At 35.5% G+C, this 11636-nt stretch overlaps 1 protein-coding gene across 6 annotated transcripts in view; it reads right to left on the bottom strand.

Annotated features, from left to right (window-relative positions):
* ERBB4 (erb-b2 receptor tyrosine kinase 4) overlaps positions 1–11636 on the bottom strand; it is a 969394-nt gene that overhangs the window by 277533 nt on the left and 680225 nt on the right. For all 6 annotated transcript variants that reach the window (XM_045852658.1, XM_045852676.1, XM_045852684.1 and 3 more), the window contains exons 6-8: positions 7233–7351; positions 4454–4595; positions 436–549 (exon numbers count right to left, since the gene is read on the bottom strand). In XM_045852658.1, the coding sequence (XP_045708614.1) occupies positions 436–549; positions 4454–4595; positions 7233–7351 (375 nt within the window). The remainder of the gene's footprint in view (positions 1–435; positions 550–4453; positions 4596–7232; positions 7352–11636) is intronic.

Below are 11636 nucleotides of genomic sequence, written 5' to 3'. Positions count from 1 at the left end.
CATGTTGCATTTCCCTTGTACCCCTTTTGATGCATAGGAGATGATGGTGGATACATTGGCAAGCAACTAATATGTGTTTTGGATGCTAAAATAACTGTGTGAACCCTTGTTTTGCTCATAATTTCTAAGACTTGTTGCATATAAAATAAAATTAAACTTAATTTCTGAGTTCCTATCAAAGTTAATTCAAGTTTTACCTGGATTATAGTAGCATCCATCACTCAAAACCAGTAATAGACATTGTTACAGTAGTGGATAATGCTGAGAACTATTCAAAGTTATGGAGAAGTTTCTGTGGGAGGGTTTGCTGGGGGAGTGGTATGTTCTGAGAGGCGAACATTGTCTCCCCACTAAAGAGTAAATGCATATAAAAGTATAAAAGTAAACTTGTTATAGGCCCCTGTCCCAGCCAGAATAATCTCAGCTATCACTTACCTTTTGGGCAAATATCAGTGCAAGGCTTACACATTTTAATGCCATTCTCTTCTACTTCCATCTTGGAACTAGGGCAGGCACGCACACAAGAACTGGAATCGACCACAAAGTTATCTGATAAAAAAGGTAAAATTAGCAATAATGGTGATGCACAGCAAACAAACTTAAACAAAATATTTTACGGTGTGAAAATGATTACCATCGTTGATGGTCTATGTGTCTCTTTCCCTAAAATAAGCCTCTGTCGGAACATCTCAACCTAGCACAGCCTCAAGGAACATCCAAATTTTAGGATGGTGTGTTTGACAACAACGAGCGCTTTCTTGACTACAGCTCAGGGTCCCGAATGGCCCCCGAGACAGAGTAAATTTCTTTCATAGACTTAGGAAACTACATGACATTTAGTTTATGTTTTTCAATAGTTCCACTTCATTTCACATCATGATGCAAGTCAGAAGTCTAAAATACTTCAAGTTACACGAAGCACAAATGAAGCTGAAGTTAAACTGCCTTCAATCAAGAGACTGCACTTCATGTTCAGGAGGAAATGTTTACAATGTGTTCCATCTTCCAGTGGAGAGCCATACACACTGTCCTACAGCTTTATATGGTAAAATAAAATAAAATTTGATAGGGCACTGTTAAGAAAGCTGTACAAAATAAACCAGGAACATCTAATTACCTGACACATTGCTAAAGTGTTTAGGAGTCCAGTGATCAGGAATATGCCAAGATGTTCTCTCCCAAGAAAGGGTCAATTTATTGCATGTAGAGTCTCCCACAATAAAGGGAACACAGGAGACCTACTCTGACAGTTTGGGTTTTAAAGGCAGCGTCCTTCCGTGTCTGAGACTGCTGCTTCTGGCTCAGCATTCTGTAGTGTGGAAGGTGTCTGGCCGTGAAGGGGAACCAGAACAAGAAAGGCATATGGTGCAGGTCTAGACTGGGGTGCAAGCAATACTACTACTCGAGTCACAAAATCCAAAAGGCACTATGACATTAGAAGGATATATGGTGGGAAAGCACACCATGTATAGTTACAGCAAATTCCAACTGGAAAATCACATCAGAGACCCCTAGGATTCTTGAGCTAAACCACACTATCTGCAATACAAATTATACACCATTTAACAAACAGCTCCTGACATGCTCCTGGGTCATGGTGGAAACAGAGCACCTAACCATGGGTCATTGATTGACCTTGTCACCAGACTTGCCCATACAAAACAAAATTTTATTAGAATCATGATATCATAATGTTGGACAGTCCCATAATAAATCCATTGCAAGATGGAAACAGTAGATTTGGGATAGAATATGAGCCCTGGCAGAGACACAAGAAAGCTACATAAGTAGTTGGTCCAGACCTCCACATCATCTACCATTGTGCTGGCGCCTCCCACTCAGCTCATACCTGTGACTGCGTAAGGACCAAGAGAGGGCACGTATGACAAGCTGGCAGAGGAGAGCAAACACTAAGCTTGGTGTATGAATGCAAGTAGCTGAAAATAGATGGCAGCTGCTGTGTGGCCTCTCCAAGGAGTGAGCTTGAAATGTAGTGACAGGAAAAATCCTACTAATGGGCACAGTTTGGGGGAGTGCAAATGATCATTTACTTTGTGTGGAAGTGACTTAAGCTTAGAATTTCTATGAACTCATGAGCAGTGTTTGTCCTTCAAAAAGAAATGGTAGAAAATCTGGAATTGAAGGGAGTCTGGGGTACAGGGACATATATGAATCCATGAGAGTGGGAAGGATGTGTGAAGATAAAGATGCTTGTATTCGGAGTTAACACCTATCCTATCAGAGGGCATCGGCCATGAAACAAGGTGCTTAGTTGACACTGTGTCACAGCCTGATGACACTTGCCTTCCTTTCCTCTTGGGTCTTGACTCTGAGAACGCTCCTTGACAATCTAATCTATGTTTCAGGGGAACCCAACCACTGGCAGGTGCATGCACTGTGTAACAGGTGCCCATCCTTTCTGCATGGTCTTTAGGAATACCCCTTATTCCACACTCCTGCAGCGACTTATGCCAAACAAAATAAATAAAGATTATTAATAGCTTCCTGTGAGTTAGCTTCAGTATCTGCAGCCAAATGTGTTTCAAAAATATTTGTTATTTGGAGTTTTTGAATTTCCGAATTCCAGATTAGGGATTACAGAACAGTATTTAGAAGCTAAACATCTTTGTTTTTCTAGTTTAGCTACCATGCCTTATGAGTAAAATCTATCAAAGATTTGAATTTTAAATAAATACTAAAGTGTTCTAAATTAGTCTGTGATTTGATAAACCTGAACTAATCCAAGAAAGGAAGTTCATGAGTTACCATATCTAAGGTAACTGGGCATGTAATTTCACAAACTAGTTCTCAATGTTTAGCCACTTGCACAATTTATCATTTAAGATGCTTCAGATGAGCCAGTATAAAGGGTAGAGTAAAGGAAAGGTGAATACTCGAGTCCAAATTTTTTTGGTACTTCTTCCACCCCAGCCTAAACTCTGGGCCTCAACCTCAGGACTTGAATAAAAAGAAAACAAAACCAAAAACAAAAAAAAAGCCCCAAAACAAACAAACAAAAAAAGAACAAAGCATAGTTTTGACCATCCTTGGGGCCAGGCACCATAATTTAAAGGTAGTAAAATAAGAAAACATTTGTCTAAGAAAAGGAAAAATTTCATCATCTAGCCCCACTTTACAATACTTTCAAACCCCCTATTTTGTAAGGATACTAGGTGGTGAGATAAAGGGTAAGTTTAGATAAGACGTTATTAGATCAAGAACATGTTTGAATATTAAAGCGTTTAAAATGGAAAAATCTCTACTGTCCTAGAGTGAGTGTATATATATTATACACTATATATAATGATTCTTTTAACTCATATAAAATATTGAATAATGATGACTAGAATTGTCATTGTATCCAAAAACTTGTTTTTATTTACTATCTCTTGGATCCTTATTTCCTATCCCTTTGATCTTTATAATGACTCTGGGAAAGAGAAGAAAGATAAGATTATTACCATCAGCATCTTAAAAGAGGAGGAAATGAAAAGCTAAATAGTTCACTTACAATAGCATGGCCGGCAGTGGACAAAGTCAGAACCCATAGCTACTCTAATCCCATGTCCTACACACTCCCTTGCCATCACAAAGACAAAGCCAAGAATGCCATACTCTCTGTGTTGTGTAGATTATAAAGCCTTCTTCTTTGAAATGAGTATGTGAACAAGTGTAGTGATATTTCAGCCTTGCCAGTAGATCAAACACTGCAGAAGTATCCCATTGGTCAGTCTAAGCAAAGAAACTGACTCAAGGGAGAGTCAGGGCATGTTTTAGTGAATTCTTGACAAAATTTAAGCTGGTCACTCTAAACCCCCAGAATGAGTTATGAGCTTGGTAAAGAACTCTTCATATGCCCTTCCTATGTACTGTTATTGTTTACTACTAGAGTTGATTTTAAAACTATAATGCTATATACTCTTTACAAATAAGTAATCAGAAATAATTTTTGGTAAGAATTCATTGGTATTAGAAGCATATTTCATTATGTAGCTCGCTCCATAAAACTAATCACTTTTCTGAGAAACAGCATCTTGTGCAAAATCAATGCTATACGGAGAAAAAAATGAGTTTGGAAGTTAATGAGACTGCACGCTAACCTCAGACATACCATTCCTTTGCTGAGACTTTGGACCAATCACTTTAATTTTTTTAATATATTTATTTATTTTTTAATTACTTTATTGTTATTCAATTACAGTTGTCTGCATTTTCTTCCCCCCACTCCCCACCCCACTCCAGCCCAACCCACCTCCCTCCCTTGCTTCCATCCTCCCCGCTGGTTTTGTCCATGTGTCCATGTGTCCATGTGTTCCTGAAAACCCTTATAGTCCCCATACTTGAGTAATTCATGATATTATTACAAGTTTCGAGTTACAGTAAATTGGCCTAAAATTCTTTTGTTTTTACATAATGGCATAATTAATTTGGCTCTTCTTTTCCTGTTACTTACGTGGGCATTTCTTCACACAAAATGCTCCGTATGTGTACTTTGCATTGAAGTTATGTTCCAACTGGAAGGTGGTTGGATTGTAGACAAAAGTTTGGGGACACTGAGTGACACAAGCTCCACTGTCATTGAAATTCATGCAGGCCTGCAACATAGCAAACGTTAATTTTATCTCACAATAATCTTAATAATACTTGTTAAAGGAACAGTACTGCAGCAGTTTCTATGGGAGTTTGTGTTCTTTACTAAGTATATGTCAATTGCATAAAAACTGAAACATCTGATAATTTTATAGTCATCAGCACTTAATTTTAAATTCAGATTAGCTTAGGACTTCTACAGTTTTACAAAACTGTTTTTACAATGTCAGTAAATATACCACCTCTAGTTATTGTTGTTCAAATTGCTTAGTATCTGTCCACTAACTTCTAAATTGAAAATGGGCTTAAATTATTAAAGTTATCTAGCAGTAAAACATTATTTAAGCTCACACTTATTCAAAGGGTTATATGTTGAGTCTTAGAGTCTAGAGCTAATAACTAATAACTAAATTATCAATTCTAAACGGTAGACTTTCCTCATGAAAGCTGGTGTTTGGAGAATTCATTGCCTTCAGTGACATTCGTTTTCACTGTATAGTGAGAAAACACATGATGGCCATTTAAACTGGACTCAGAGAAAAGGCTCCGGCAGTTGACTAGTCAAAGAATCAATGTAGGCTATGCAATGCCAAAATGAGGAGAAGCTCCACGTAGCCCATCACTGCATACTATGATGCCTTTTCTGCATAATCTCTTTCATAATGTCACACAACTTGGTAAAAGCCATCGATTCAAGTAAAACAATTTCTACCCACTGACATATATTTGACATTAAAACTTCAATATGTTAAACTGTTCAAATGCCTTTGAGAAGAATTAAAAATAATTTTACTACCCAAGAGTGAGGTATGTAGTGTAAAACTAGAGCAAGTATATAAGTACATAAAAACTTGTGGTTAACAAAGAGCGGATGAACTAATCTTATTAATTAAAAACATGAAACTTTCACAGAAATAATTTAGGCCTTGGAAGGCAAGCTAACATGAACTCATGTAGTATTTTATAGCCATCATAAATTTTATATATGGTTATTAATAAGCACTAATTCATTCTGTTTCTCCAAAACATTTTCTTCATCAATTGTTGTTTTAGCAAGCACTATATCACAAACAAGACAATCCCCAGATGATGGTCTATGAGATGCATAATCAGAACAAGAATCACTGATGATACATTATTCACTAAGATGACACTTTCCAGGAAGAATCTATTAAAAACCAATCTAGAAAACTCAGTGAGTTTTAATTTATGGCTATAAAACTTCATGTGTCCTCATAATTGTTTACTAACACACTTTGTGCTGTGCTGTGCACAGATTGCTTGGCAACAAAGGAACATGAGCCAGAGGAATCAAACAAATTTACCTCCCAGACAAACAGAACACCGTAACTTATGCCAAGGCCTTGACCTGGCATTCTTGAACATGCTGTACCAAATAGCAAAGTGGAATCATGGGAACAGTCCATAAAACAGTGAAATGAAAACTCAGAGGTTCTCTTGGCACTCTGCTTATCATGATAATGGAACCATGAAAAACATGTGGTGAAAGTTATGAGTGTTGTTGGTATTGATTGGTGTTACTGTTTTGGAATTAACCCAGTGCTTGTTTAACATCTACCAAACCCAGTTTCCCCAACCCATGGCTGGAGACAGGCAAAGGGAAGGGTCTCAGACCCAGACCTGCTGAGCAGCTGCCCTACATTTTTAATGTTTCAATATTCATTTCTTCTTCCTCACTAGTCACTTCTGCAATATATACTTTTGTTTACTGTAGAATTAGGGTAGTGAAGTTAAATTTCTTGTTACATTAAGATAATTCACCAATGATTATATCATAAGAGCTATAATTTATAGTTTGCGTACTTCCAGAATTAAATGCCAGTTTGAAAAAAATACTCTATCCTAAATATATATGTGTATTCTTCAGATAGTTGAGAAGGGGTAACAAAAAATAAATCCCTGTCTTTATTTTTAACAACAAAAACAACTTCTTATTCTATGGTTTTTAACTGAAAATGAAGCTAGTGTGTGTATGAAACTGCATTAACTATAGCTCACAGAATTGCTTGTATGTATTCAAAAGAACAGAAAGAGCTTTATCGGAGATGCAAAATGTAATTAAGTGTCCCCAACAAGAGATAAATTTTAAGGAAGTAAAAATGTCCTCTTCTAAAATAAAAATCACACAGATTAGCATATAAATTGCTTCAAGCATGCATTTGTAAATCTTATAATTTTGAATGATATTAGTTTATAAACAACATAAACTAAAATAATTAAATTTATAAATTTATCTGCTATTGTCTTAAATTCATATTTAAGAAATAAAATGCTAGTGCCCTTATACAGAAGACTCATTGATGCAACAACATAAACAGGTAATCACTATAAATTTCGGGAAGATAATATTAGTTTTTAAAAAGATATCTCAACATGATCATCTTCACATTGTCTAATAAATCTCACTGGTAGTATAAATTACAACAGAAGGGCACAAAGAACAATCCTAGTTAATCAATAGCCACCTAGTGAATGCATGACTTCCAGGAAGGCAGAGACTCTCTTAATCCTAAAATGGTTAAATTAGATCTTTTGAATAAGATGTTAAAGATTCAATGTGCCTGCATAAAAGAGGAGGGCAGGGAAAGCAGGAGAATAAAAGGAAGAAATCCCAGACTCACAAAGCAGTCCGTGTCCTTAGGTCCCGAGCAGCCTCCAGCACACTCTCGATGACAACAGTCACTGACATAGGGCCCATAGCATCTGCCATCACATTGTTCTGCACACACTGTCCTTGTCACTGCAGAAGACAGATATGAAGTTTTGGTCAAAGTCAGCCAGCCAGAGAAACTTCTAAGGTGACCTGGAGATGCTGAGAAAAGCTGGGCTCTAGAATGACGACTGACCCACCATTGACGAATTCGACAAATGTTTACCAAATGAAGTCTGCAACAGATCAAAACTACTCTACAAAAACCTTCCAAATTAACACACAAATGAGTTTGTATATTCTTTCTGGTTCCAATAAATACTGTTGTGCTTTACAAAACTCATACAATCTAGCAAGATAGAATCAAGTATGAAATAACTGAATGAGATGCTTAGACAGGTTGGAAAAGATAAAGTCAGCAGAGAAGCCGATTCACACTGTGCAATTAGGTCCTAGAGCAGGTGTCCTCAGAAACAAATTCAGGATTTTGTAGCAGTCAGTGCAAAGAGGAAAGTATAATCTTTACATGATTCACATTGTATCTTACATGATTCATATCAAATAGAGGGATGGAGGGAGGGTGGGAAAGAGAGAGAGTGAGCACCAGCAACATCCTCACAGGAAGGAAGAAGGGAAAAAAGGAAGTATGGAAGAAAGGAAGAAAAGGAGAAAAGGGAGTAAGGAGCAAGGGAGGAAGGGGACACATTCATATGAAACACAACAAAACCTCCATTGGAACTTTTCTTATAACCTTTTAATACAATCGACTGAATCATATCAAAGTATACTTTTTGTAAAAACAATGCTATAGTCTGGGCTTCAAAATTATGGTATAGAGGGAAACAATTCTGCTTATCTCACTTATTAGAGAGACATCTTTAAGTGTTTAGAGACACAAATCTTACAGGACATGTGTAGCACATCACTTTCTGGTTTCTGTGTTTCCATTTCAGCCTTGTTTCTCCCCACCTCTTTGACTAGTTCTTCAAAGCTTCCTTCACTGAAGTAAAATTCCATACTAGAGCAAGATTGCACTATAAACATTAGTATTCTTCAGAATTGGTCTTGGTCGATCTTGAAAATTTTCTTGGGCTGTGGGTTCATGCCTGAATGCAACCTTCATCCTTCACTTCGCATAATTCCTATAGGCAGATTACTTTGAGATCCAGATCTGAATTCTCCATTGAGCTACAGCATGTATTCCTAGTTGTCTACAAAAGTCCCCATTTAGATAATGCAAGGTGTAGAAAACGGAATGTGACTCACTTTCCCACTTCTACCACCAAGTATATTTCTCTTTTGTTCCTTTATCTCAACTAATGGAAGCACCATGCATCCTGCAGCTAAGTTAAACAGTTGGGATGTGTTTTCTATGCCTCCTTTCCCCTTACGTCACTTCTTATACCTAACAAAAATACCAAGTACGAGCAATAGAATTCTTCAGTGCATTTCTCCTCTCTACTTCCACTTTGTTTAGAAATTTACCTCTAAATTATTGCATACCCTTCTATAAGTTTCCTCAGATTCAGATTATTCCTCCTTGCTGCTCCAAAAGCAATGGCTTGAAATATGTCACTGTCTATACAAATCAGTGTTGTTTCACAGAGTAAAATTTACTTGCCACCCCTATACTAAAGAATAATTCGTTAGCAACAGATAGAAGTCCTTCATCGATTGGCTACTGGTATCTAGCCATACTGGCATCTCTCACCCTCTTGCTGTGCTTCTCACATCCAGCCAAACACACATACCACCGTGATTCTTGTTTCCACCACATGCAACCATGGATCTCATTGTCTTTTCACAACACATTCCTTCATGCTAAAATCCCTTCCTGTGTTTTTGTCTAGCAAATACTCAACAATAAACCTCAAATGAAGTGCTCCTTTTGCTCTGAAACCTTTCTAGACTCATCTCCAGGCTGAGTTACTTTGTCATTCTTGTTTCTGAACAAGCAAGAAGATAAAGGGATAGAGCAATCAATAAGGTATGAAAGCCCTGGTTTATATTCAAACTCTGCCCTTGTGATATAGCCAATTCTTTAACCACTATGGATTTTACTTTAAATTTTTACCATGGAGTTAGTATTAGTGCCTATCTAGAGGGATGGCAGATAGAGATGCAAAGTGCTTAACAAGTCCCTTGTTAATGGTGCTCAGCACTGTTATATTATTACTGCACTAATCATAGCGCATTGTATTCATTTGTTCATGTTCGTTTCCTTGAATAAACTATTAGTGTAATTTATTGAACTGTATCATCTTATCTGCATTGTATCTTTGGTGACTAATACAGTGTCTGGCACTTAATACACAATAAATAAGTATCCTGTCCAAATAAGTAAGTCATGTGTAACCAACTCAAAGTAAATATCTGTCACTTAATGTTTAACGCCCTTATCAGAGGAGAAGACAACACGTAGAGAGTTAAAGATGTAGGGCACTAACCAATATAGATAAGCAAATACAAAATATCAAGCAATGGAGCACATCAACATGCAAATAGCATAATTCTTATTAATATCTATCATTAGATTTAAGTGCCCCTTATGCCAATGATTATTTCATAATTCCATATTTTCACTTGGATGCCTTCTAATAGAACATGATGATGATATTAATACAAATCCATAATGTTTAAATATGAACTATATCCTCCCACTGGATGTGATTATATTATTCCCTATGTATACTCTCAATAAAAACATCAGGTAGAATTTAAACTAAAAATGTACTTGGATTCATCCTGTCTTATTTTTAATTTTGTAAAAAATAAAGTCATATGATACTTCTTTGGGAAAGCTTACAGAAGATTTAAAAAAAACAAAATTTTATGCATGATCTTGTAAGAGGAGCACATTTTGTATTTGCAACTTGGATAACACCAAATTTTGAAATAAATAATTTCTTTTGTAAATATTCCAGAATAAAATTATGCAAAATAAGCCAACTGTGTCTGCCCCTTTAGCTTTTCTAAGTCATTGTTAAAATCGCACCTTGTCAATGAAATCTACCCCTATTTAATACTGAATCTTTCCAAATCACTGATTCCTGATGGACCCTTGGACCCTCTCCTTCATTCTCACACTCTCTCTTTTTCTTCCTGCTATTCTCCCTCCTTCTGTCCGTCTTCCCTCCCTCTCTCCTTCCCTGTATCTTTGCTGTAGCATTGATCACCATCTAACACACTTAAATCAATTATTACACTTTTTTTTTTGCTGGTGTATTCCAATATCTACCTGGCATCCATGTAGCTTTTATTTATATTTCATACACATTATACAAATACATTACTTATAGACTGTGTATGAAATATACCCAGATATATGATATCAATTTATTAACTCTGCATATTCATATACTGTACTTATATTCATGTTCCTAAATGTTACCCAAGTGGTATATTTATTTAGGTGTCCTAATTAGTAAATAATACCATATAAAGAAAACATTTGCAGTAAATACTCTTGTAAATAATAGATTTAAATATAATTGCTTTTTCAGATTTAAGGCTTTTTTTTAATGTACCAAGAGCTACTAATTAAAATAGCACATATATATTAAGTAAACTAATTACTATATTTGAAACGTGTTATCACATGACAGTCTATTAATTTACTTTTAGTGGACAGGAATTGCTCAGCTGGAAAATAGCAGGAAGTGAGTTAGCAATCATATTCCACAGGTCCCACCATATTTTAATATAAGTACACTGAAGTATTAATTTATATTCTTAACTCTGTGGTGATTAAAGATAATTTTATAAAATGTTTTAATTATTTATATACTTTGGTCTTTCCCACAAAATGAGAAAATTAGACTAGATAATATTTATAAAGATAATTAACCATAAAATTATTTTAAAATTATTTATGAAATGTTCATATTAAGATCATTTCTTTCATGGAGTACACTATTAAATATGAAAATAATAAGCGATGAATATAATCTAACAGTGCAATCTTGTGTTCTATAATAATCATTATACTGTGAAACTTTTAAATATGTATTTCAAATAATGCAATCATACGTGTTGAGTTGACTTTAAATTTTTCAGAAAGCTACTTCTTTTATACAGTGGCCATGTATCTCATATTTTTCAGGACACTTGGATCTTAGATATACCATTCCATTTGAAGAACATGCAAATAAATATACCCCTAAGTCATTAGTTTAAATTATTTTTTATTTAAGCTATTAAAAGACAATTACAGGATTTGCTTCAAAAACAGTCTAAAATTGATTTTAAAAGCAAAAAGATACATTCATCAGTAAACATAGCACATTTTATCAGCCTGGTTTTCACATACTTAAATCCAATTGAAAGTTCAGTAAGCATGAAACATATTTTGGAAATGTTTGCTTGATAGATAATA

This window comes from Phyllostomus hastatus, unplaced genomic scaffold (genome assembly GCF_019186645.2).
Source record: "Phyllostomus hastatus isolate PE091 unplaced genomic scaffold, TTU_PhHast_1.1 phas_contig_137, whole genome shotgun sequence".
Classification (NCBI taxonomy): domain Eukaryota; kingdom Metazoa; phylum Chordata; class Mammalia; order Chiroptera; family Phyllostomidae; genus Phyllostomus; species Phyllostomus hastatus.
This window is presented reverse-complemented; position numbering and strand designations above follow the sequence as displayed.